This window comes from Varanus komodoensis, unplaced genomic scaffold, assembly GCF_004798865.1.
Source record: "Varanus komodoensis strain SLA01 unplaced genomic scaffold, ASM479886v1 scaffold10, whole genome shotgun sequence".
Taxonomy (NCBI): Eukaryota; Metazoa; Chordata; class Lepidosauria; order Squamata; family Varanidae; genus Varanus; species Varanus komodoensis.
In genome coordinates, this window is record NW_025335269.1 from 14439029 (window position 1) to 14466964 (window position 27936).

The window sequence follows — 27936 nt, forward strand, 5'->3', positions numbered from 1 at the left end:
CTGGGAAAACCATAGCCTTGACTATATGCACTTTTGTTGGCAGGGTGATGTCTCTGCTTTTTAATACGCTGTCCAGATTTGCCATAGTTTTCCTCCCAAGGAGCAAGCGTCTTTTAATTTCTTGGCTGCAGTCACCGTCTGCAGTGTTCTTGGAGCCCAGGAAAATAAAATCTGTCACTACCTCCTTTTTTCCCCATCTATTTGCCAGGAAGTGATGGGACTGGAAGGGGATGCAGATGGCACAGGATAGGACTGGGTGCCATGATCTTAGTTTTCTTAATGTTGAGTTTCAAACCAATTTTTGCACTCTCCTCTTTCACCTGCATCAAGAGGCTCTTTAGTTCTTCACTTTCTGCCATTAGAGTGGTATCATCTGCATATCTGAGGTTGTTGATATTTCTCCCAGCAATCTTAATTCCAACAGTGATTCATCTCACCCCACCTTTCTCATAATGTGCTCTGCATATAAGTTAAATAGTCAGGGTGACAGCATGCAGCCTTGCCAAACTCCTTTACCAATCAGTAGTTCCATGTACAGTTCTCACTGTTGCTTCTTGACCCGCATACAGGTTTCTCAAGAGACAAATAAGATGGTCTGGTACTCCCATCTCTTTAAGAACTTGCCACAGTTTGTTGTGATCCACACAATCAAAGGCTTTGGTGTAGTCAATGAAACAAAAGTAGATGTTTTTCTGGAACTCCCTAGTTTTCTCCATGATCCAGCATATGTTGGCAATTTGATCTCTAGTTCCTCTGCCTCTTTGAAATCCTGCCTGTACTTCTGGTAGTTCTCGGTCCACATACTGTTGGAGCCTAGCTTGTAGGATTTTGAGCATAACTTTGCTAGCATGTGAAATGAGTGCAATGGTGTGGTAGTTTGAACATTCTTTGGCATTGCCCTTCTTTGGTATCGGAATGTAAACTGACCTTTTCCAATCCTGTGGCCACTGTTGAGTTTTGCTGGCATATTGAGTGTAGCACTTTTACTGCATCGTCTTTTAAGATTTTGAATAGCTCAGCTGGAATACTGTTCCCTCCACTAGCTTTGTTGTTGCTCAGACTTCCTAAGGCCCATTTGACTTCACATTCCAGGATGTCTGGTTTGAGGTCAGCGACCACTCCATTGTGGTTATCTGGGACGTTAAGGTCTTTCTTGTATAGTTCTTCTGTGTAATCTTGCCACCTCTTCTTAATCTCCTCTGCCTCTGTTAGGTCCCTGCCATTTTTGTCCTTTATCATGCCCATCTTTGCATGAAATGTTCCCTACATATCTCCAATTTTCTTGAAGAGATCTCTGGTCTTCCCTATTTGATTGTTTTCTTCTATTTTTTTACACTGTTAATTTAAGAAGGCATTCTTATCTCTTCTGGCTATTCTCTCAGATTCTGCATTTAGTTGGGTGTATCTTTCCCTTTCTCCCTTGCCTTTCGCTTCCCTTATTTCTTCAGCTGTATATAAAGCTTCCTCAGACAGCCATTTTGCTTTCTTGCATTTCTTTTTCTTTGGGATGATTTTAGATGCAACCTCTTGCACAATGTTGTGAACCTCCGTCCATAGTTCTTGAGGCACTCTTTCTATCTGATCTAATTCCTTAAATCTGTCACCTCTACTGTATATTCATCAGGAATATGAGTTAGGTCATACCTGAGTGTCCTCGTGCTTTTCCCTACTTTCTTCAATTTAAGCCTAAATTTTGCAACAAGAAGCTCATGATTTAGGCCACAGTCAGCTCCTGGTCTAGTTTTTACTGACTGTATAAAGCTGCTCCATCTTTGGCTGCAGAGCACATAGTCAGTCTGATTTCTGTGTTGACCATCTGGTGATGTCCATGTGTAGAGTCGTCTCTTGAGTTGTTGGAAAAGAATGATTGCTATGACCGGCGTTTTCTCTTGACAAAATTCTACCAGCCTGTGCCCTGCTTCATTTTGTACTCCAAGGCCAAACTTGCCTGTTATTCCAGTTATCTTTTGGCTTCCTACTTTAGCATTGCAATCCCCCATGATAATAAGGGCATTATTTTTGGTGTTATTTCTAGAAGGTGTTGTAGGCCTTCATAGCACCGGTCAACTCCAGCCTCTTCAGCATCAGTGACTGGGGCACAGACTTGGACTATTGTGATGTTGAATGGTTTGTCTTGGATTCAAACTGAGATCATTCTGTCATTTTGGAGGTTGTATCCCAGTACTGCTTTTCCTACTCTTTTATTGACTGTGAAGGCTACTCCATTTCTTCTGAGGGATTCTTGCCCACAGTAGTATGCATGACGGTCATCTGAATTAAATTCACCCATTCCTGTCCATTTTAGTTCACTGATTCCTAAGATGTCAGTGTTCAATTTTGTCATTTCTTGTTTAACTACATCCAGCTTACCTTGATTCATAGATCTTACTTTCCAGGTTTCTATGGAGTATGGTTCTTTACAGCATTGGACTTTCCTTTTGCCACCAGATACATCTGAAACTGAGTGTCCTTTCAGCTTTGACCCAGTCGCTTCATTCTTTCTGGCGCTACTAGTACTAGCCCTCTGCTTTTCCCCCATTGCACATTGGAAACCTTCCAACCTGAGGGGCTCATCTTCCGTCGTCATATCTTTTTGCCTTTTGGTACTTTCCATGGGGTTTTCATGGCAAAGATACTGGAGTGGGTTGCCATTTCCTTCTCCAGTGGATCATGTTTTGTCAGAGCTCTCTGCTATGCCCTGTCCGCCTTGGGTGGCCCTGCACAGCATAGCTCATAGCTTCATTGTGCTACACAAGCCCCTTGCCACAGCAAGGCAGTGATCCATGAAGGAAAAATTACAAAATACTTATTTCAATATTCCAATGTTTCTAGTTCACACTTTATGATAATTTTATACAGGTGTGAATGCCTGTACAAAGTTACTAGGTAGCTAGCAGTGAAAGGGTATGTGAGCTGTATAGTAACAAAATGAACTTAATGCAAAACACACATACTGACTATGGCACTTTCCAGATAAATTAATGTAACTTAGAGTAGGGTTGTACAAGAATTTTGTTCATCATCAAGAATTTTGTTCATCATCAAAGAACATGTCCCATTTACAGCTGCAAACACAATTTGGAAGGGGGAGCGGGGTTGCAATTTTCTGAACTTGCCTTCATGTTTGGAATTCATTATTTCCTACAGAGTAAAAGTGCACATTATGGGTGTGTATGTTTTTAAAAGCACACTTCCCCACTTAAAAAGCGCAGCTTTTTTCTGGTTGGGAAAAAGGATGCTAATGTTTGGTAATGCAAATGAGGGGAACCAGGCTGAGCCAGACTTCAGGTTTTATACCTAACCTAGCCGGAAAAAATCACTATGATAGATGAGAACACTCCCAAGAAATTTCAAATATGACCTCATGCTGAAGCCAAACAAAAAACAAAAAACTGGTCACATGAACTGCTGAGTTCTGGGTAGCTTTAAAAATGGCAGCATATACCAGTAGCATGTGAAGTGGTGATTTCAGCATTTATCAGCGCTGGTGAGCAACTTATGGTCCTCCAGATATCCTGAACTGCAATCTCCATGGTTCCTTTTTCCATTGGCCATGGTAGTTGGGGCTCTGTGGAGTCGTAAGCCAAAACATTTGGAGGGTCACAAGTGACGCACCCCTGGCTTTGATGGATAGAGTAGCATCAATGATCCTTGCATTTTGCATTCTAGACTCAGTGTGGTGTAGTGGTTAGTGATGGACTGGGACTCAGGAGATCCAGGTTTTAGTCCCCACTCTGCCATGAACCTCACTGGGTTCACTGACTCTTAGCCTAACCTACCTTAGAAGTTGTTATGAGGACAAAATTGAGAGAAGTAGGTATGTGTACATTGCCTTGGAGGAAAAAAGCAGGCTATACATGTAATAATAACTTCCCATGTGCTGCTGCCTTTTGTTCTATAGTTACCAGAAATGTTGCCATTATATACTGCAAAGCACTGCTGTGTAGGAGATTATATATGTGCTGTCCCAAAAGACCCCTGTAGACTTGTCCGTTTCACTGGATGTTACTCATATACTTGTCTAAGAAGGAACATCATGCAGGTTCATGATGAAAGAGAAGCTGCTGGATTTGAGCCTGCCTGAGGACTGGGTGTAAATGCTCTAAGCTCCTGAGCCAGCTGAGTGATAAAGGATAAGGGAACTTAACCACCCACAGTATCAGCAGACATAGATTTTCTTTTTACTTTTACTTTCTTCCTTGTGGGAGTGTCTGTAGCTCCACGATAAAATGCATGCCATGCATATAGAAAGTCCCAGGTTTTTCCATGAAAAAGAACACTTCATATGAGAGCCACCATCCGCCCAGATAGACAACTGTGGGGCAGATGGTCAAAATTTTCTAGCCTGGTGCGAAGCAGCTTCCTCTGATAACCCCTGCAGGAAATGTCATCCCCTGTCCAGCATACCTGCTCTTCGGCCTGCAGTGGCATGCACTGTTGTGGGAATCAGCTTAGCCTGGAGGCAGCCACCTTCTTGCCAGTAGCTGGTTTGTTCTGTGCCTCAGGGCTTGTTCCCTTGTGACATTTCTCCGCAGCACTAACCTTACCATGGTTGCCTTAGCTGAACATTTCCACTTCTGGCTCCTGTTCGTACAAAGCAGATGCCAAAGGAATGTCATTGACTCGAGGCGGTTTTGGGTTGCTGCAGGGAGGGAAGTTGCCGGTTCCTTTCTTGCCCCCGAAATGCAACTTTAGCATGATGCAGTCTTGAGTATTAAGAGACTAGCCTGTTAGCAGGTACACATTTATCTAACCTGTATTTGAATTTATGTCTCTACTGTGCTGTTCAAATCAGGTCTTACAGCACAATTTTATGCTTGCTTAAGGGATCAATACCCAAGTATTGGTACCATGGAATTGCAGCATCAGCAGTTTGGGATACACTCTTATGCCTGTTTCTACAGAAAAAGTCCTACAGTATTGGGAATTGTAGGGCTTTTTTCTGCCCGAGGAGTTCGCCCCTCAGTCTTCTGTTCTGCGGTCTTCACTTTTTCTACAATTGTTCTTTGACTCAGTACTCAGAACACTTTTTATTTAGGAGCCTGCTTCAGGAAGCTTTTCTGGTGCTATGCTGACATCTAGTGGGTGCATAATAAATTGTCTTAATAGTGCATGGAGAAAAGTTACCAAACTAGGTGGGATATGCAGGATAATAATGATCTGTTTCCTTCCCATCACAACTAATGACAACTCTGTGATAGAGAACTGTGTATGGGGAAAGGATTTTCTCACTAAGCCAAGTGGCTGCACTAGAAATGATTAAGGTAAAGGTTTCCCCATGACATTAAAGTCCAGTCATGTCTGACTCCTGGGGGTGGTGCTCATCTCCGTTTCCTAGCCGAGGGAGCCAGTGTTTGTCCACAGACAGTTTCCATGGTCAAGTGGCCAGCACAACTAAACACTGAGGTGCACGGAACGCTGCTACCTTCCCACCAAAGTGGTGCCTTTTTATCTACTTTCATTTGTATTCTTTCGAACTGCAAGGTTGGCAGGAGCTGGGACACGGAAGCTCACCCCATTGTGCAGATTCAAACCAGCAACTTTTTGATCAGCCAGCCCAGCACCACATCAGTTTAAACCACTGTGCCACCTGCATCCGTTCAGGAATGATTAGCTTGGATAAATTTTATTTTGCTGCTGCAGGTGAGGAACAGCAAATGTTTTCTGTTCCATAGATAGAATGTATCTATGCCATGGGTACATGGCAGTGTGGGAGACCTGCAGTGGAACCCATTTCCCTAGCACATGTACATGTGCAATACAAGCGCATTTGTTAGAAAAGTGTAATCTGTGAAGTAGCTCTTACTATTTCAAAAGGTCTTTTTTCCCACCAGGTGTCATTACAGAAGTGTAAAAGGAACTTTGTTAAAGCATGATGAATTACTGCTAACCCTCTCTGGCTTTAAAAATGCAAATGTGGACTTTAAACACAAGGTTTATATTGTGTAAGTTGGTCTTCATGAGAGAGCAGAAGACCTGCTAATCAGTAATCCTTGCTGCTAAGAAGCAGGAATCCACGCTTCACAGGAAATTCAGGCATCCTACACAGCTGTTATGATGACCCAGTGGAGGTTGTTATGGCGATAATGCACTGGCCTAGTTTATCTGCCAGGATCACCTCTAATATGGTTTTATCCCAACTGATCCTAAAGACTTTTTTCTGACCAGATTGCATCTTGGGCTGAATTATCATGGTCTTGGAGGTACCTGATTAGTTTTTCAAAACTGAAAGATAGGGTAGTTTTTACACTACAGACCCATTAGTATAAGCTCCTGATTTACATAGTTTCTTATTACAATTTTTATTCTGGACTCTGCTCCCTGCTAGTTGCAATAACATATAGCCAAAGGTGTTCAAATTACTGTAACATGTGGAGGATCTAGAGATGTAACATGCTTCATCTCTTTCCTGTCATTCAAAGCTCATGCGTAGCCCTCTTTTCTCTACTTTGAATCCCCATCCCCTCTCTTCCCATCACAATGGCTTATACAGGGTGGTGCAGGGAAACAGGAAATTTTCGATTGACTTTCAATGCATGAATAAACACACTACAAAATACATTTTATGATGAAATGTATTGTACAGGATATGAAATTAATTATGGTAATCAGTATTCATTCAATATTCATTTTATGTCTTGAAGATAACATCATGAAGGTGTTGTCCATTTCTCCATACACATTCTGACAGCCTGTTGTGGAAATTCTGTATTGCTCGACATAGCATGTAAAGAGGAATGCCAGCCATTTCCTCTTCAATCCTCCTTTTTAGTTCAGCAATGGTTGCAGGACATGTGCAGTACACGTGGCTTTTAACATGTCCCCACAAAAACAAACAAAACAAAACAAACACAAAGCATGAGATCTGGGAATCGTGGAAGCCATGGAATGTCACCATTGTGTGAAATGACACACCTTCCAAACAATTGTTGAATTGCTGCTATCAATTGTTGGGCAGTGTCTCCATCCTGTTGAGACTGCTGAAGCAGCAGGTTTGAGTTCTGCACAATCTGCAATTTCTAGGGATGGAACTTCAACTTGTGCAGTATTGTTTGCATGCTTCATCATCCCAAATGTAGTGATGATACATGTTGTCGAAAGATCAGTGACGGCTCCTCACAATGGCAGCTTGAACAGCCTCAGTATTCTCTGGTGTGCGGACCGTTCAAGCACCACCTGGGGATTTCCTTTTCAAGGCTGAACTTGTTTCTTCTTCATCCATGTTGTAATCACATGAGCAGATGGGACACAATCATGATATCCTAACTGGTAATGATGGTGACATCCCCCTTGTGCAGCAATCACACTATCACCATTCTTATAAAAGGCTTTTACAGAGAATGCCCCTTGCGCACCACTACACTGCTCTCTTATAACTAATGACAAGGGGATCTAAACAAGGTCACACTCATTCCAAACAGTTGCTGACATCCCAGGGTTGCCAACTCTTAGTTCCAAAATTTTCTGTTTCCCTGGGCCACCATGTATAAACCCTGGCATTCAGTCGAGCTTTCTCTATCATGATTATGAAGCCAGGATTTGAAGTTCATTTTAGGTTAGTAGCCAAGCGGAATGCTTCTCTTGGTGTGCATCTGCCCATACACTGCAGTTGTCATGTGAGAAGCCCCTCCATATCCTTTCTCCTAAGGATATTCTGTGCTTAGTATTGGGAAGAGGGTCTCCTTGTGGAGTCCCAGGCATTTGATAACATACACATTTTAAAAGATTCTAGAATGTTTACTGTTGTTTGCGCAAACTTGTTTTATGTCCTTATATGTCCTTATATGAATAGGGTTTATATTACATTGTATAGTTTATTTTGAGGGTTTTACTCTCTGTACCACCCTAATGGCCAAAGAATTGACGCTTTTGAATTGTGGTGTTGGAGAAGACTCCTACGAGTCCCTTGGAGTGCAAAGAGATCAAATCCTAAAGGAAACAAACTCTGACTGTTCTTTAGAAGGACAGATACTGAAGCTGAAGGTCAACTATTTTGGCCACCTAATGAAAAGGAAGGACTTACTGGAAAAAAAAATGCAACTTTGATGCTGGGGACAATTGAAGCCAAAAGAAGAGAATGAGGTGGATGGATGCAGTCACTGATGCGGTGGGCATGAGGTTGGGTGGACTCTGGAAGACTGTGGAAGACAGGAGAGCCTGGTATGCTGTGGTCCATGGGGTTGCAGAGAGTCAGACATGACTTTGCAACTGAGCAAGAACAATCTCTCTAACCATCCACAGAGCTGTGGCCATTGAATGCTATATTAATAAATGAATGAATTCTACTTTATGTCAACCACAGTTAAGGCTGGTACTGATGTAAGCCTTAAATGTGGTTAAGTCCACTGGGCAGAATTCATGCTGTAGAAGGGAATATATGACCCTGTAGCATGTCTCCATCTTTGCATGGTTGATTCAGGAACAACCATGAACCTATCAGTGGAAAAAGAACCTTTTGTTTCATTTACCTTTTCTATCTATCTTTTGAATGGGCAGGATGAAATCCTCATGAGTGATTTTTCTTGGGGATTACCTTTTTCACACAGAATTCAAACACATCCTTACACATTTTATTCCAGGTGACAGGGCTTTGGCTTCCACATGAAACCATGTTGATGCTTCTTTGTTGCATGGCCTTCATTGTATTCTGCTTCTGCCTCTTTTTGCATACCTTTGCTTTCTTTGCATTCCACCAGAGCTTCTTACTTCTTTTCATTCAGTAGCACAACCCATTACTGCAGTGGCTCATGTCTCTTCCAGCTTTGGGGATATGCTGTCCTTCACACTGACTGCATTTGTGGAGCTGATGGATCATGGAATTGTATCCTGGGACACATTCTCTGTGGCTTTCATAAAAAAGGTATGTTTTTATCTGACATTAAGGGCCAAAGTAGGTAAGATGGCATCTGCCACATTTATTTGTATAAGTGTTGGCCCCATTCATGTGAAAAACAGGGAATTGAAGGGGGTGCTTGGAGAATTTTCTGTACTACTCTTGGAAGTAGCATGGAACTTTTGTGTACAAAGTATCATAGTTACTTGTTGATTACGATTGCATCTGACAGCTGCAATTGGGGCTATTTTCTTGGAATCTCTGTGTGGTATTTCTGAGATATGCTCCTGCTGCTAAGTATAAAGAACTATTGGTGGTTTTGGTAGCATAAAGGGAAGATTCAAGTTCTAATTTACATCCATGGCATGAAACTTTCTATATATCCTTCTGCATAAATAAACTCATAAGGATGCTGATGAGAATGCAATGAGAACTTCTAGCAATTTTCTTGTTCCTAAATCTTAGTAAAAGTAAGAGAGTGAGATTTAATTAAAGCTAACAATTCAACCACAACTAGCTATTGCTGGATTATGCCAACAATGATAGTATTTGAGAGAATTGCCATAATTTTATAAGTTAGCATATGATAAATTATGGATAATGCACTGCATGACCTTTTGTACATGCAGTAGGCATAGCCTGAAAGAAGTGGATTCTGGAATGTGGCCATGGAAAGTATAAAAAAGATAACTAAATTATAATTTCCTAACCATGTTAAAGATGGACACAAGTTATCAGACATTATTATCTTTGACTGAAATAGCATATCTGTTTAGCCATCCTACTAAAGAGGATGGTTGGGTGAAAATCTGTGAATATTGGTGTTAGGGTTGTTAAACGCTTATTAGCATTTAGTTCACAAGCTGGTAGACAGCGTACCTGTCTCTGCAAAGTGCAATTTAGTGATGCAGATGCAATGTTTGTCACCTTTAAGCATGGCTTTAACAGAAAAATGGAGGATCATGTATTTCCTTTCCACATACTGATTCCACCTTCCACTGTTACCCACAATTTGGTGTTACATATGTGCTGGCATTAATGTTTGACCCAAATGCGTATGTACTATTACCCTAGCATTTTTATATCCTGGATTTATCACAGCCAAATACTCCCACAAACTTACTTATTTTGCTAGAACATTTCCTTCTCATCCAACTACGTACTCATATAAGGAACCTGATTTGTTTATAGATAGCAAGTTATGTGAGCAAGTTTCCTACTGATATTGCTATATTGCAACGGTCACTAGCCATCTTGGAGTCGATGGTGCTGAATAGCCACGATCTATACCAGAAGGTGGCACAAGAGATAACGATTGGCCAGTTAATCCCACATCTTCAAGGGTGAGTAGCTTTGGGTATTGTCTTGGTTGTTTTATTTATGTGTGATCAAGTGGTTATCTATAATTGCTCTTTAAAATATTTTGCAAATTGACAAAATGTAATTAAAACTGATAGCATGAGCCAGGACTAAAGTTCTTAACAAAATTTGGCCTAAATCCAGGCCCAACATGAGTAAAAGGCAGGGTGCTGTTCCTAAAAAACATTGACAGCCTAGTTTATGTCACAGTTTCTTCCCTGGAGCAGCCCACCTGGTCTGATGCTTTTTCTCTGACTCTTTTTACTACTTATTCTCTTGCTGGCGATGTTCGCCCAAGAATCTCATCACATGTCACTCAGCAAGTCACTTATCCCCCATTTTAAAGTTTCTCCGAGGATATTGTTTGATTGAGGAAGTATGCCTCCTATGGGCTTGGACTATACAGTGAGATGCTGATATGTTAGGTTCTTGTTATTAAACCAAGGATGTTATCCTTTTAAAATGTTGCAGGTTTCCTGCCTCTTCCCGACGAATTGCATTTGCTGTTTAATTTACATTTCTTTTTCTTTTGCATAAAAATAACAACAATAAGACAAACCCCCCAACCATTTTATGATGCTTGACTTTCATATACTGTTCTTGTTTTACAATTGTATTCTGATGCAGGGCAGATCAAGAAATACAAACTTATACTATTGCAGTAATAAACGCACTTTTCCTCAAAGCACCTGATGATCGAAGGCAGGTAAGATGTTGCTATTAATTACCAGGGTGCTGATGCTTAAAGTATTAGGCAGGTCTATTTATAGTGCTCTCCTAGCACAGACAAGGTGACTCCATGGTATAAAAAAGACAAGAAATTGAGAACAGAAAGGACATGACAATTTAAGAGATGACATACATAGAGGGCTCACATAGAAGGGCTTAGTATGGAGTCCTGCAACACCATCACTCCTTGGAAACTGGCATGTGAGGGATAGGCATTCCTTAATATATATTGCAGTGAACTTCACTCGCTGAAATTCATCCAGTGGGCAAGGACATCCCTGGATAAGCCCAGATTTTTTTCTGCTGGATATGCCAATGCTTTCAACTTGAACCTCCTCCTTCTATTGCTTACTCTTTCCAATCGAACTAGGTATGGATTGAGTATCTGTCAGCTGTCCCAAAGCAGATGTGTTTGGATTCCAGCCAAAGCCATGCAGTGAATTTTAACATGTTCTTAAGCATATGTTTTCAACAGTTAAAGCTTGAACTATTCAATGTAAAATGTTGCAATGTCAAAGTTCAGATGTTCCACCCCACTGTACGAAATAAGTTTCTTCTAGTAAATCTGTAGTTCATTTTGTCACATGTATCTGAATGGCATTTTAATCTTTCTGACTGCCTTTCTTGTAATACCTGCCAAAAATAAAGAAAAGAAAACCTGCATTGGGCACTGCTGCCATTTATTCTTCCTGAACTCAGAATGCCACCCCCTTTTTGTCTTGCTTTTAGGAATAAAATAGAAAAATTGCACCTCTCTGGTAGTTTTACCTAATTCAAAATGTCCTTTTTTGCCTTGAATTACAAAATGATGGGTAGCTGTGTAGATTTCCACAGTAAGTGGATTTACTGTGAGGTTCCCCCCGCCCCACATTTTGTCATGCATGTGAGCAATAGCAAAGTAAATGTTTTGTTCTGTAAAATTGTTTGCCTCTGATTTGTATCATTTCTGCTTTAATAGATGCTTTCCCCCCAAAATAAAATTATTCCTTTTTTTTTTTTTTTTTTTTGGAAAATTAGGAAATGGCTAATATTTTAGCTCAGAAACAACTTCGGGGAATCATCTTGCAAGTGAGTACTACTTCATTCATTTTTCTGCGTCAGTTTGTGTTATAGTAACAGTTGCATATCCATCTTGCAAAATCAAAATAGAACCAATCTGTGTTTCTCTACTGTGACCTCATTGCATCATAAGCAGGAATCTGCCTATGCAATGTGTGAGCTGTCAAGCCCAAATGAGCTGAATAGTGCTGCTTGTGAACGCCTTTGTTTTTTGCTGTCCCGGATGAGCAGGCAGCAAAACCGGGTGGATTTATTGGCTGGTATGTTTGGTTCAGTGGATAACACATGCTAATAAAGAGAATAAAAAGGATAGAATGCAACGAAGAGCAAAACACTTGCATTAGAAAAGGGATCGCTAGATAAGTAAGACAACAATTACTTACATGGAATTCCAAATTGTTTAATTCATTTAAAGGAAAGAATTCTACAGCTTGTCAAAATTTGGTAATGGAAGATCAGAAAATTAACTGTCTTCCTTCTTCTTACCACCCTTCCAGTTTGAGAAGATCTATAGTACTGTTGAGCTTGGAAGCTCATTTCTGTCATATGAGAATTATTCCGCATTAGTAGGATAAGTTCAGGCATTTGTTAAAGCTGCAGCCTGCTGGTGCTGCAGTGAACTCTGGGATATGTATTCCCTCTATGCAAAATCAGCTGTAGCTTTACTCTGTGCTCAGGTTGAATTTACAGGATAATTTGGGACAAAAGTTGCTATCACTTCTGGGTGATTTGTTTCTCATGGTTTTCCCATGATGAAGCTTCTTCTGGGTAGCTTTGTCTGTTCAAATTAGCTGTTCTTAGAACAGCCTTCCCCAGCCTTGCACTGTCCAGAAGCATTGGACAATAATTTCCAGCAACCATGGCCAGCATGTCCAGGTTACACTGGCTGCAGAAGATGGCAGATGTAGTCAGGCTCAACCTTCAAGCTGATCTAGGGAAACCGTAGAAATCTAGCTTTTCCAGGAGACCCCTATCCAATATATTTGTGTAAATTCTTTTTGATTTAGAGCATTTTGGACTTGTCTATCCAGCAAAGTGAGCCTGAATTAATTTAATGAACTTGTTGCTAAAATATGAACAAGTTGCTAAAATAATTTCCATCAAATCTTTTCCCATTGTCAGTATGGTGTAGTGGTTAGAATGTTAGACTGGGCACTTGGGAGATCCAGTTTCTAGTCCCCACTCAGCCATGAAACTCACTGAGTGCCTTTAGGCCAGTCATTCACTCTCAGCCTAACCTACATCACAGGGTTGTTATTGTGAGGATAAGATGGAGCTATGTCAGTGGCTCTGGACTGCTCACAAGAGTAAAAAAGGCAGATATAAAGGCAATGTAATAATAATCCTAATAATCATAAAACACATTCATTGACATGCCATGAGAGCTTTTAATTTTAAAACTATTTCCTATGTACAGAATGAAATGGCATGTATTGATTCACTTTGCATGATCATAGAATCCATGGTTTCTTAACATGGGTTGTTTATGAGTACACACCTGCTTCTGCTTACCCAGAATAGTTCTTAGGTTGTTTTCAGTGATGTCCCAACTTGGAACCCTGGATTGTTGAGGGTACCAAATCATGGTTTGTTCTTAGATAAAATTCTGGGTTTCTCTCTCAACAACCCAGAATTTCACTTTTGGACATATGGAGCACAATGGAAATGGACAAGTGGTTTGCGATGCTTGTCCACTGACATGTCTATAAGAGAGGGACCGTGGGACAGTAGGATTTGCTGCCCTTGCATCAAGAACCTATTCTTTGAGTAGCATGGATAGACATACTCTTCAGCTCTGACAAACATTTTTAAGACACCCAATAAAATAGCCTTTTATAAAAGCAAAGTGCATTTATTGATATGATCAAATGCACACAGATATATGACAAAGTAATAGAAAAACTGCATTAATACCAGGCACTAATACAAAATGGAACTAGTTAAAAATTAAAGCACACCTTCCAACCTTAGCATCTTTCTCATATGAATATGCTTTTTTCACCATCTACCAATAGTAACACACCATTCCTTATATTTCCATGAAGAAGAATGGAACAAATCTCTGATAAAATGCATGTGGATAGAGGCTCTCCTGAACATTTTGCTTTTGCTGTTGTGGTTGTTTTCAGCATGTTATCAGAGCTCAGAGGGCCATCAATAATGAAATGGCACATCAGCTTTATGTCCTGCAAGTGCTCACTTTTAACCTACTGGAAGACCGAATGATGACCAAAATGGATCCTCAAGATCAGGTAAGCAGAACTTTGTAGCGCTATGTTATGGTACAGAAATAGGTACAGCATTTCAGATGGAATGGAAACTTATTTTATGTATGAAGGATAAATTGTGTGCAAGATTTTTGAGACCACAAAGGAAAGAATAGTGTGTAGTCCCTGTGTATCTCCAGAGTTAGGCCTCCTCTGTTTCATCCCCAGTTATGCTATCTCCCAAGGGCAGGCACATATTTCCCTTGCAGAGTCTCTGAACCAAAGCTGGGCCACAACTTGAAACTGTCTAGGAGCCACATGTAAGCTTTTGGAACTCCAGGCTTTTGGAACATGTAGAAATAAACAACAAAAATGTCAGTAAATACCACATACTTCATCAGTATGCACAAGTGCTAAGGATGCACAGACCAAACCAAACATTGAATAAATTGTACTTGCGTTTCCTTTTATACCCATGAAGGCAGGAAAGGGAGACAACTGGTAAATAAGTCATGTTTGTTACATTGCAATCATTTGTTCCCTAAAGCTGTAATCTTGACTGGTGGTACTGAAAACCTTCATCAACCTTTCATTATTGTTATTGCAGATATTCTGTAAGCACTATTATGCAGAAATAGAAGGGAGTTTTAAGTGAAGATAGCTTTTAAACATATAGAGGCAGTTCAGCAGCAGGAGTTCGTGCAGAATGTGGCAGCCAGATTAGTAACTGTAAGCCATAGGTCCAAATGTATAAGAACAGTTCTGGCTCTCCTGCATTTGTTTCCTTTATGGTTCTGGGCCTAATTCAATGTTCTGGTTTTAACCTATAAAGCTCTACATAGCTTGGAACCACAATACCTCTCCCAACTGCTACCCAGACACTATGCTCCACCTCTGGGGCCTTCCTCCAACTGGCAATCCCGCAGGAGGCATGGAGGATGATAACAGGGGGTAGGGCCTTTTTTCTGGTGGCCCCTCCATCTTTGGAACATCCTCCCTGTTGCAGCCCATCTGGTGACAAACTAGCCATCTATTTGGCCCCAGGTCAAAACAGCCCTTTATGTGTATGTGTTTAAAGATCACCTTGGTTATTCAGGGCCTGACAGGATTTTCCAGGTGATTATTTTCCTTTTCAGGGTCTTTTTTACTGTATTTTTTAAAAAAATCATTTTAATGTTGTTTTGTTTTTACAGTATTTGTATTATACTGTTTCTTTGTTGTGTTTTATATATTGTTGTAAACTGCCCACAGAGCTTTATCTATGAGGAAGTATAGAAATGAATGATGATGATGATGATATTTGAAACAAACCTAAATTGGCTATTAGATATTAGCATTACTACATTTATTTATTTTTTATTTATAGAGGATGTACATTGTTTTTGTTTTTTTCAAAGAGTTTTCAGAATCTTTGCCTACTGCAGTCTTGGATGAGTCACTTGTACTCAGCTATTTTTGCAAACTTACAATGTGTAAATGTTGATTAAAGTTATATGTATCACCTGCTCTATATCAGATGCTTCCCATAGCAATTTATAGGGTGCAACAGTGGTGATGCATATGCTTTTCACTGCAAAAGTTTGCCTCCAGTCCTGTCATTTCCAGGTAAGGTCTTCCTGAAAACCCAGGAGAGCCACCACCCATCGGTGTAGATGGTCCTGAGCCAAATGCATAAATGGTCTGAGCTGCAGTAAGACAGCTTCTGATCTTCCTATACTCTGTGACTTAGAAAGGTGGATTTCTGAAAAACCAGAAAGAACTAGTGCTTTGGGATGGCTTTTAAGAGAAAGCAAAAGTGTTGACTGGCATGGAAGAAGTGAGGGGCCTTCAAGGCCCATATGATATTTCAAAAAAGAGATGTCAGCATATAGCAATATGCAGGAAATTCCTGCAAAGAATGCAAAAAAATGAATCTACAATATTTTCAGTGCCAGAAAATTGCATGTTTTTCCAGGTTTTTATTATATCTAAGTTATTAAATTATATCCAAATAAAATAAAGACAGGTACTGATGCCACTTCTATTCAAAATGTCTCTTTTAAAAACTGTTTGTAATGTTTCTTCTCTTTGAAACCTTTTACAACCAGGCCCAGAGAGATATCATATTTGAACTACGAAGAATTGCTTTCGATGCAGAATCTGAACCCAACAATAGCAGCGGCAATGTTGAAAAACGCAAATCGATGTATACCCGTGATTACAAAAAACTTGGCTTTATTGTAAGTATTCCCACTGCTTTCTAGCATTTTTCTACTTCTTGCTCATGATTAAGTTGTGGCACAGATGGGTAGTGTCATGCTGATTTCACATATTTGGATGTGTGTCATATTTCTCCAAAATGCACAGAAACAAATTGGATATCATGTATAAGAATGTGCAAAACCTGCTCAGTTGTATCCAAGGAATTTTCCATATTGAGGTCTTGAATCACAATGAATCTTAAATCTCTGACTTTAGTAGGAACTGTGGACCTGAATTCTATATATTGGATAGGAATGCATGGGCTTTGTTAAATCCATCCTGTTGACATTTCACAGGTCGTCAGATGCCTTTTGTTCCTCCTCATTGAGAGAATCAGAATGTGCAGAAATACATTTGTATTCATTTGCACAAATTTGCACTCCTCAAAATGAGCAAATCCCCCTCAAATGAACAAATACCCTCCAAATTCTCATTTTCATGCTTTTAGTCTGGGGGGAGGGGAATGCAAATTTTCAGTTAAAGCTTTTTTTTAATGTGCATCATTTTCTATGACCAAATTTGCATAACATTACATTTGAATATGTATATACATACCTTTGAATGCCTATCACCATTCCTTACACAACTCTACAAATGCCTTGCAAAAAGCTTTGTACATTCATTGTCCCCTTAACCTTTTTCACCAGTGCTGAATAAACTGGGGAGAATCACACATAAATTGAGGGTAATTGTCTGTACCAACAGAACTAGAATAAGTTAGATGCAGATTTATGCTGGATCACCTGTACTGGAAGGAGTGAACATTCTTGGTCCCTCCTTCCCTTGGCAAATCCTCCAGCCCTCTGCAATGTGGGAGTGATGTTTTTTTATGTGGGAGTGATGAGGACAGCTGACTTACTTAATGAGAAGAAAGATGACAATTTGCACTCAGCACAGCATCTGCTGTACCATCTGCCATCCAAAGATTGGATTCTCTGGCCCTTAAAGGTAGTGTTGGAGATGCTCTTACCCTGGGAATGCAGTCAGTTTGCATTCCTACTTCCAAAGCACAATTATTTTTATTTGTGGGTCAAGCTGGCAGGATGTTCCTGATTTAGGATGTTTACTGATTTAGAGAGAGAGATTGCTGGGGGTGTGGCGGGGCGGGAGGAGAGGGAATGAGAGAGAAAGAAGGGCAATCTTTCTGAGCAAGCTTCCACACTTAGTTCCCACAGCACCCTCTGGTCTGCTGTCAGCTGCTACCTAGACAAATGCAGGAACAAATGGTCAGTTTCACTCTCCTGATCTCTGCTGGATACAGAGAAGCAGCAGTACAGGGAGAAGAAAAAAAATAAGAGAGTCCTACAAGGCATTGTACTCAGGGTCACTGGAATGCCTTTAATTCCCTGGAAACCCTGGAACTTTTCAGCTGCTCACTGAGAAGCTGCAGGATCATCTTCTCCAGGTAGCCTGCCCCTGTGATGGTGCTTAACCATGGTAAAAGGTGAGCTGTGGTGGATGGGGGTAAGGGGATCCCCAAAAGTCAGGTGGAGGTACCTTCCACATGTGGAGCCCTTCCTCTCAGGATGCCAGATCTTGGATCCAACTCAATAGCTGTGTTGAAAATCATATCTATCCAGTTACTGCAGCATATGGAGGTCAACACAAACCAGGCTATGTTTTGTTTATTTTCATTTTCAGTTTAATAAAAATGTTTATGTTCATTATTTCCAGTGTTTATGCTGATTTTTTTTTCAAATAGAAGCCCAACACAGCTAAGAATAACCAGGCAAGAGAAATACAATAATCTCATAAACAAAGACATCAATATGACATATTATGGATTACATCCAACATTGTGCTAAGCAGAAGAATTACAAGAACTGGAATTGTTCTGTTAGCGATTGCACAGCTACTATCAGGAACTACCACCAGAACTAGTGCAAGTACAACTAAGTAAAGTAATAATGCCTTGTACAAAGGCTTACAAAAACAGAATCCAAGCACTGGATTTGAGACTTGTGCAAGGATTGAAGCAGGGTTTCTGGGAGTGGCAGAAACTTTGTGCTGTGCTAGCAAAATAACCCAATCAGCTTCAACCCTTTACAAGAACTGGAAAATGTTATAATAATCAATGTAATTTGAATTTGGGGTTTAATGAAAAATTAATAATTAAATTAATAACATTTTAAAATAATGACAAGTCAGTCGGTACTTAATATAGCACTAACATCCCAGTATATCCCAAAAACCTTGATCCGCCATATCCCCCCAAATGCTCAGATCAAATGTCCTGGTAGAAGCTGGTGCATTCCAAAGACTATTCAATTTATTTCTCATCCCTTTTTCTCTTGTGTGTAGTGGCCTCTATATTGCAAGTGTGTGCATAGGGCTGTCTTGTTTTACTGAAGAGCAGGATAAAAATACTTGAAATAAACAATCAGTTCCATGCAGCTGATGACTTAGATATATTAGAAGCCATCAGCTGCATGAATCTGTTAAGACTCATACTTAAACCACATAATATGAAGGATAGGTTTTATAGCATCTGTTGCCGATCCAGATTTTTATGTATTTCAGCTTGTATATGTTTTCAGCTTTTTACTTTAGTACAATATAGGTGCTATTTATATACAATTGCATCTATTTGCTGTGTGAATCACTGCAGTGAAACTCTAGTGCATATTTTTATAACAGGACCCAGGTGTACTGTAACTATCACGGGAAGAATCTGACCAAACACACTTGAGAGCCCACTATCGGGCCTATGCTGTGGCGGTGAAGGCGGCGAAAAAGAAGTTTTTTTCCGCTTCCATTGCCTCCTCACAATGCCGTCCGGCGGAGCTTTTTCGAGTGGTGCAAGGCCTGGTTCGCCCGGGTCCTAAGGAAGATCTGATGCCACCCTCAAAGGCCCGCTGTGACGACTTTGCCAGGCATTTCAGGGAGAAAATCGCTCAGATTCGTCACGAGCTGGACTCCACTAATGAATCAGAGGTCTCTGAGGAGTCGCCAATGCTACCATCTGGTCCAAAATTATTGGAGGAATTTCAATTATTGCGGCCCGATGATGTGGACAAGGTGCTTGGACAAGTACGTCCCACCACTTGCCTACTGGATCCTTGCCCATCTTGGTTAATAAACAACGCCAAGCACGGGATTGGGACCTGGATCTTGGAAGTGGTTAACGCTTCTCTGAGGGAGGGTACCGAGTGCCTGCCCCTTTAAAGGAGGCGGTAATACGACCGGTCCTGAAGAAAGCGTCACTGGATCCAGAGATGGCCACTAACTATAGACCTGTGGCCAACATCCCGTTTCTGGGCAAGGTGTTGGAGCGAGTGGTGGCGGGACAACTCCAAGCACTCTTGGATGAAACTGATTATCTGGATCCTTTTCAGTCCGGCTTCAGACCCGGGTACAGTACTGAATCTGCCTTGGTCGTGCCCTGTACGATGACCTGTGCAGGGAGAAGGACAGGGGCAGTACATCCCTGTTGGTTCTTCTGGACCTCTCGGCGGCTTTCGATACCATCGACCATGGTATCCTTCTGGATAGGCTTGCGGGATTGGGGGTTGGAGGCACTGCTTTGCAGTGGTTCCGCTCCTATCTCAACGGTCAATTCCAGAAGGTAGTGCTGGGGGACCATGTCTCTACGTCATGGCAGTTATGCCATGGAGTACCACAGGGCTCCATTCTATCCCCTCTGCTATTTAACATCTATATGAAAGCGCTGGGAGAGGTCATCAGGAGGTGTGGGCTGTGGAATCATCAATACGCTGATGATACCCAGCTCTACCTCTCGTTTTCCACTAATCCAGGTGAGGCAGTGGCTGTGCTGAACCGGTGCTTGGCCGAGGTAATGGAATGGATGAGGGCCAATAAACTGAAACTCAACCCAGACAAGACGGAGGTCCTGTTGGTTGGCGGATCGGGTTTCGGAGAGGGTGGATTTGACCTGGTCCTGAATGGTGCAACACTCCCTCTTAGGGATAAGGTCCGCAGCTTAGGAGTACTCCTCGACCCGGAGCTTTCTTTGGAAGCTCAGGTGACAGCGGTGGTGAGGAACGCCTTCCTTCAGCTTCGGCTGATTAATCAGCTGCGCCCCTACCTGGAGTACGACTGCCTGGCGACGGTGACACACGCGCTGGTGACTTCGCGCCTAGACTTTTGTAACGCGCTTTACGTGGGGCTTCCCCTGAAGACAGTCCGAACACTTCAATTGGTGCAAAATAGAGCTGCCAGGTTGCTGACGGGGACGGGGCGTTATGCTCACATGACTCCAGTCCTCCGTCAGCTTCACTGGCTTCCCATTGAAGCCCGGGCCCAATTCAAGGTGTTGATTATGACCTATAAAGCCCTAAACGGCTTGGGTCCTGGCTACCTGAACGAGCGCTTACATCCGTATATGCCCGACCGCCCTTTGAGATCTGCGGGAGAGTCCCTTCTCCGGGAACCCTCCATGAAAGAAATTAGGAGAGTAAGTACTTGGAGGAGGGCTTTCTCTGCGGTGGCGCCCAACCTATGGAATTCACTCCCCAAAGAGGTCCGCCTGGCACCGTTGTTACTGGTTTTTCGGCGCCAGGTAAAGACCTTTTTATTTAAACATCATTTTAATTGTTAAAACATATGATCTGGCCAGGGCAACTTCTTCTTCCTTCTCTTTCTCCTCCTATATTTTTATTTACTTATTTTATACTGATAATTTTAATTTTATATTTGTAACTCAATGTATTTTTTGTATTTTTTATTTAATGGTAATTTATTATGTTCTATTGTATTTCAATGTATTTTATTGTGTTGTAAGCCGCCCCGAGGTTTCGGCAAGGGGCGGCATAGAAATGTAATAATAATAATAATAATAATAATAATAATAATAATAATAATAATATACCCTTTCCCCTATCCTGTTCTAGTGAATTAGGTTGATCTCAAGCTAATTTATTTCTAGTATTTTTACTCCCATTCTTCAGCCACTAAAAGATTGAGGAAGCAACTTACAAAGATGAGTTCTTTGTGCATGACAGATATGGGCCTGCATCTGTGCAGGTCCTGTTGTAGAGAAGCTTTCCAAGCTAGACTCATTCTGGTGGCAGTCCCCTCTCCCCTGGTATATAGAAGGGACTCCCACCATTTTCCCTGCTTCTTTTCTGACCTCCAGTGGGTGCCTCAGGATTGGGTATTGCTCACATTTCCCTGTGGTCTTTCTTTGACTTCTTTTGTGTTCTCTTTCTTAACTTGTTCTCTTGCTAGTTCATTCATTTTCCTTTTTTGAAAACACTGCTTTATTCCCAGTTTTCTCAATTTTTTTTAAACCTGTTTTTAAACACCTCCTATCAATGTTCTTTTTCGAATTATCCCCTTGCATTCACACAGCAGACCTGGAAGAGCCTGGTGGAACATCTCCAGGCCAAGGTTCAGAACCATACCTTCATGGCTGTTGATTTGGCCGTGGTGGTGGTCCATCCACCTCATGGGCTGTTCCATCTTCTTGTTCTTCTTTGATGGTTGCTGTGGCTACATTGCCTGTTCTGTCCACACCTGGGTGCACAAAAGAGGCCTGCTGGGTAAGAAAGATAACCAGGAAGGCCAAGGAGGTGGCAGGGTGACAGAAGGCCAAACACAAGTAGCAGCTTAGGGGCCATTCTCCACTGGCACTTTCTGCACCTGCGCCAACACCGGTCCCAGTGCCAGCCTAGCCTGTTTTGTAGATAGAATGAGCAGGGATGCAGTCCATTTCTGAAGGGGAAATCTGGGACTCACCACTCTATACTGTAGCCTATTCTCCAGCCTGCCTGCTGCTACCAGTCTCTTTCAGAGTGCTGTTCTCCCCACACCAGGAGCAAATTGCTGCAAGGCTGCTGATGGGGTCAACCACTGGTTTTTCACTGCATCAGGTTGATGGCTACTCACCTGCACTGTGTCATGTACTTCCAGCCATCACCCTGGGGAGAGGTCCAGGTCCCTGCTACTTACCTGGGGCCAGGAGCTCTATGTGGAGGGGAGAAGCCTGGTCAGCCCTCAGAAGAGCACAGGGTACCGGTTCCTGTGACCCATCCCCCACCCTCCCTTGAACGTCTGCCTTGTCACCCTGCCAAGAGTAACCATCACTGGACCCAGAGGACAGCACCTCCGACTCCTACTTGGTGCCATGTGCAGACCTGTTGCCCTCATTGCCTGAAGACATCATCACTGCTCAGGGGCTGGGATCCCTTTCCATGGATCTGGGGTGTTTCTCCGAGCAGATGCTCCAGATGGGGACATCACTGGGAATGAGACACAGCAGCTTACTGAGCCACCAGTGGAATCAGTCTTTGATGTTGTGTGGAGGACATGGTGATGGTGGTGGAAGGCACCAGCTCAGCTGCAGTCAGCATTGAGCCTCTTGGGGAGGATGTACTGGATCCAGGAGCAGGAGGTCCCTTTCCTTCTGCAACATCCCCAGCCCAATTTGGTCATCATCGAGTTGGTGCAGGGCCAGACACGGAAAGAATGCTCAGCACCAGTGGATGAAGAGGGGCGCTGCATGGAGACCATAGAGATACAGGCCTCCATTTCAGTGGTGCAGGGGTTCTGCATCTCTAATTATGTGGCCACCATGGTATGATACCAACTGTTCCTGTGGGAAGAGATGAGGGCCCTTGTGGAGCACCTTACAGAAGCGTACCAGGACTTAGCCAGGATTTTCCAGTTGGAGGCCCTCTGTCTTTCGCTGCAGCAGATCAACACCACCTGCCACATCAACTGCAGGGCCCTTGGTTCAGTGGCAATTTGGTGCTACACGTGGCTCTGAGCAGCAAGCATCTCCCAGGAGGCTCGCTCCAGGATCAAAGAGCTGCTGTTTGATTTGGGGGGACGGGCGTGACTCTTCAGTACCTGCATGGGCAAGAGGCTGGGCACCATGAATAAGGCCAGGACCGTGGTGAAGAAAATGGGCATCATGCCCACCAAGCAGCAGAGGGCACATAAGTGGACTGGGGTTCCCTTCCTGTACCAGCCCAGGAGGCAGTACCAGTGAGCTGCATAACAGCAGCAGTCCACCCAGCCACACTGGAGGGACACCATCTCTCAGTAGCAGCACCTGCAAAAGAAGAGGTGCAAGAGCATATGGTCCACTCCTTTGACCTTCAGGAACTCACTTATAGCTACAAAATTGGAATGGAAACAGTCCAAGCAGAGGAGAAAGTCAGTGCTGCTGGTCTCTCAAGGGAGCTGATGGAAAGGCTTTTCTTTCCTTCACTCCCTTTGCTGCAATCTAATGGAATGCCTATCACCTGGTGGATGTTGAGGAAGAGGGAAATCCTGACAGAACTGTCTTCCCAGGAAAGCTGATGAAGTGGCCTGCTTCCCTTCTCTACCTCTATTGCAGCCCAATACGGTGTTGGATATTGAATGTGCATGTGAAAATACTGAATCCCAGTTACCAAATGAGTAAACCTAGAACAGTACCAAAATGTTCCCTACTAATTTTCATTTAAAGGATATTACTTAGTTTACTGGTATCTGCAATGAATCTAGTTCACATCTTCCAGAATAACCTTTAGCTATTCCTGATTAACTCTATCTACAGACTGGAAGGAAAAGGTACAATCAGGGTGACTTGTAAGAAAGCCAGACTATTTGTATAGAGCAGATTAGTTGCAGTTAATTAAGCAGTAAATTGGGGACAGGCTTTGAAGAGGAGAATTTTAGCAAGGCATGTGGGGCAGTCACTGTGCCTGGCAGGAGTATTTAATCAGAAGCTATATTCCAGATCCCATAGCTGTCTCAAATCATTAATTTAAACAAGGTTTCTATAAACCCTTGGGTCCTCTATGTTGGACATCTGGTGCAGCTAGTAACAGTTGTTCATTAAACAAAGTGTTGAGATGTCTGGCCAGGAACAGTAGAAATAAACCAGATTTATATGCATGAGAGTAACTCACCCTTCCTTTTTCCAATAAAATTAAGAGGGAATACTTTTATTAAAAATAGCCATTAGTCATTGGGATAGAATATCAGATGCAGTGTTGTCTGTTCTGTTGTGAAGATTTTGACATTTGAGCTGTGTCTGTAGCAACTGGCTATTCCTCCGCAGAAAGAAGGGTGAAAGTATGCAAGGCCCTGTCTTCCAGTGTGAGAACATTCATGGGCTGTCCAGTCCATGCATACAGAGAGATGCTTATGAATCAGGTGCAAGTAAGAGCCCCATTGGTTGAATGTTTACAAGTATATGTGTTATCACCAAAGGCTGGCAGGCATTTCTCACTGACTGTGTCTGATATGGAACAGATGAATCTTCAGCCCTGTCTCTCCATCAAGTGATTTCCATGTGATAAAATGCTTCATCTGGTGGTGAGGAACATCAGGACCTGGTGCCACATTTGTCAGAAGGCAAATTTTTGTATCTCCCTGTAAAGTGAGATGTGCACATTCCTGCATGTCTTAATAGAGGGAAGAGAAGGTTTGAAAGCTTCTCTTCGGATTGTGCAAGAAAATACAGCCAGCTGATTGTTGGTATCACAGCACAGTATAGCTGACTTGTGCTGTTTTGGATCTCCTGAAACCATCCTTAGTTGGATGGCTTAATGCAATGTAAAGAGAAGCCATGCTTCTTTTTAAAAGATTTATTAAGGAAGCCGCAGTGTAGTGTCCATCTTATGTTAAACTGTTTGAATATCCTTTCTGTTTTATTATGAATGCAGTAATACCTTTAACAGTCAGTGATGGTCTGTCTAATTTCTGAAACTTTTCATTTCCAAAGAAATCATGGTTACCTGCTGCCAAATATGTGAAGGGACTGTATGGCTTTATGTTGTTGTCTGCCTGTGGTTTGAGGAAAGAAACTGGAGGAGGGTGGCATTGCCTCCCTCCTCCAGTCCTGAATGTTTTTTTTTTCTTATGTGCAATAAGAGAGTGTCTGAGGAATAAGTTCTTCCAGTATGTAGACGTGCAAGACAGTGTAATTAAACACATGCTGAGACTCAACTCTTACTGCAGAGAGGGGAGTGCTCACGCCTGGTGCTTTCAGCTGTCTGTGAGGTAACAATGTTAATAGTTAGTATTAATTATACTGCCCTTATTACAATTATCTCCAAAGTTTGCTACTGTTGTATTAATATTAAAAATTGACATAATTCCTGCCTGTGTGCTTACAGAAGGAAAAAGGAATAGGAGAGGGAACATGAAAGCTGGAAAATTTAGGTATTAACTCTTCATAAGGTGTCGTCATTGTTTCATGACCAGTGGAATGGCCACTGACAGAGACAGATTAAACACGTCCCAGCTGAGCTGAAAGAGCAGGTTGTTTCATTTCATCTCTTGGAAAGAGAGGGAGAGAGAAATGGTATACATTTTCTTAGAGAAGTGCTTCAGGTAAAACAGACTTTTTCTCTGTCTTTTTCATAAAATAGGCATTTTTTCATATGAATCAGCTTAAACAGTACTGAACTGTCATTTTTAGGAGGATATTGTGTATGCCTCGCTTCAGTCTTTGTAATTGCCATTCTACAGAGTTTAAAACTGTCTCCAAAAAGAATCCAAATGAAAGCTTTTTATGAGTTTACTAAGAAACATAAAATACATATATTTCAGAGCCTGGATCCTTTCATAAGATTTTGATCCTGAGATATGTGAGATCATGTCTAGAGTGGGAAGGTACATGTTTTGTCAACAGTGGTATGTTAAGCTTCAAACTGCCATTGAACTTTAGAGGAGCCATGTATTTTGTACATTAAATAAATTAGAAAGAGAAGATTCAAAATTGCAGTTTGGAGTGCAAACCTGAAAACAGGACAAAGCTTGGAACATCCCCCTTTTGCATACCATAATAATTATTAGTTTGGAGGAAAGGAGATTTCCAATGACACCTAGAAAATTGTGATAGCTGTATTATTATTAAAACTGTTGTTACAAGCTCTCTGTATTTGGCATTTATTTTTGCATTTATATGCTGCTCCCTACTCCAAATGGAGTAAGTTAAGGCACTTTATATAATGAAATCCATTTTAAACCTAGGAGTTCTATTTTAAACTCATCTCTAGATGCCTATGAGGGACATCTAATGAAAACCAGAGTATTAACACTTGAGATCTTGTTGTTTCACAGAATAAATGTCATACAAGGATGTGCATCAAGTTCTGAAATCAATCTTCTCACCAGATCTGCTTGCACCTTTTTAAATGAGTCTCTATTTGCTTTTTGAGACAACTATGGGACATGAGAGCATATTTCATGTGCATGGTAGGCATGTCATGAGCAGAGCTGGAGGTCAGACTAGATGGCCCGGGAGACCCCTTCTGACTCACTCTTTTCTATGTTTCTATGCTTCATGCAACAGACATTTTTACCTGGAGTAGTTTCAGGGACAATCTATACAAGGCTTTTTACTGGCATTGTAATACCTAATCACATGGCAGTCATCCAAAACCATCCTCCTCAGACCATTTCTGCCAATATATCGCTTCAGATTGGTTATGTCATGACCTTTTAATAGACGTATTTTTCTGCAGTTCATGTTCCAGTGTGTGCTAAGCTTCTAGGGGTGGCTGTGGTGGGCTAGAGGACTGAGGGGAGCAGCACTGCCAGAGAAAGTGTCCTGTTGGGCCTCGACCAAGCAACAGCAATTCTGAGAAGGGGGATGAGTCCAATCAGCCTTCAGTTGCTTTCTTGCTTCCCATGGCACCCCCACCCTGACCTGCCTCATGCTGTGGAGACTAATTGCAATGTTGCTTCCCCTCTCCCCTCCCTGTAAAACACAAACATATGTCCATTCAAATATAAACAATTGAACTTAGAAGTAAATAATATTTACTTCCCATGGGAAGCAGGCAAAGGGCAGCAAGCAGCACCGAACTGTCCCTTCTTCTTTCCTCTTTTCCTTCTCCATGATTTCTGTGAGGGGACAGGAAGAGCCATCAATTCCCCTCCCTTAAAAAAAAATCTCCACTTGTTCACTCCTTCACAATTGTGCACAGTTAATGGATTGAATTTAAACACACTTCTAAAAGAGCCGCATCCCTGCACACATCCCTTTTCTAATTGTATTTGTATGACACAAGATCACATTTTCAGCACAGTGGAAACAGAGCTATTGTCTTTAGCTGGTACTCCAAAATGTGCTTTGGAGTACTTTGTGCTTTGCATAAATACTTCCTGATAAATGTAAGGGGTTTCAGTGTAGATTCTCTCTCAAGATGAATACCTTAAGTCCTCCAACTCTTCACTCTCAATCCCTTCCATTACAGAAAAGGAAAAACAGGAGAGTGACACAAGAACCGAAGACTTCTAGCTCGATCTAGCTTTACCACTGAAAGCAAGATAGGCTTTTAAATTCTTGCCTTTGTATTTATAGTAAGGAGGAGTGCATGTCTTGTGCTGACTTCTTTAATTGCAGAGCATTCATGGTGCTTTACAGCAGGGTTAGTGTTGTGTGGGTAGGGGTTCAGCATCATTTACCTAGCCAATTAAAATCATCTTAAGGCAGGAATAGTTCAAGTTTAGCAATGGGCACATTTTTGTTTTCTCCTTCCCACTCCAATATGCCCTTAGCTCAGATGCAGGATGAATCAGAAGCAGAGCTTTAACCAGAGAGAG

At 41.8% G+C, this 27936-nt stretch overlaps 1 protein-coding gene across 4 annotated transcripts in view; it reads left to right on the forward strand.

The window, feature by feature from the left end:
- ELMO1 (engulfment and cell motility 1) overlaps positions 1 to 27936 on the forward strand; it is a 334494-nt gene that overhangs the window by 114519 nt on the left and 192039 nt on the right. For all 4 annotated transcript variants that reach the window (XM_044454468.1, XM_044454459.1, XM_044454476.1 and 1 more), the window contains 6 exons: positions 8761 to 8860; positions 10025 to 10176; positions 10820 to 10898; positions 11939 to 11989; positions 14110 to 14232; positions 16275 to 16406. In XM_044454468.1, the coding sequence (XP_044310403.1) occupies positions 8761 to 8860; positions 10025 to 10176; positions 10820 to 10898; positions 11939 to 11989; positions 14110 to 14232; positions 16275 to 16406 (637 nt within the window). The remainder of the gene's footprint in view (positions 1 to 8760; positions 8861 to 10024; positions 10177 to 10819; positions 10899 to 11938; positions 11990 to 14109; positions 14233 to 16274; positions 16407 to 27936) is intronic.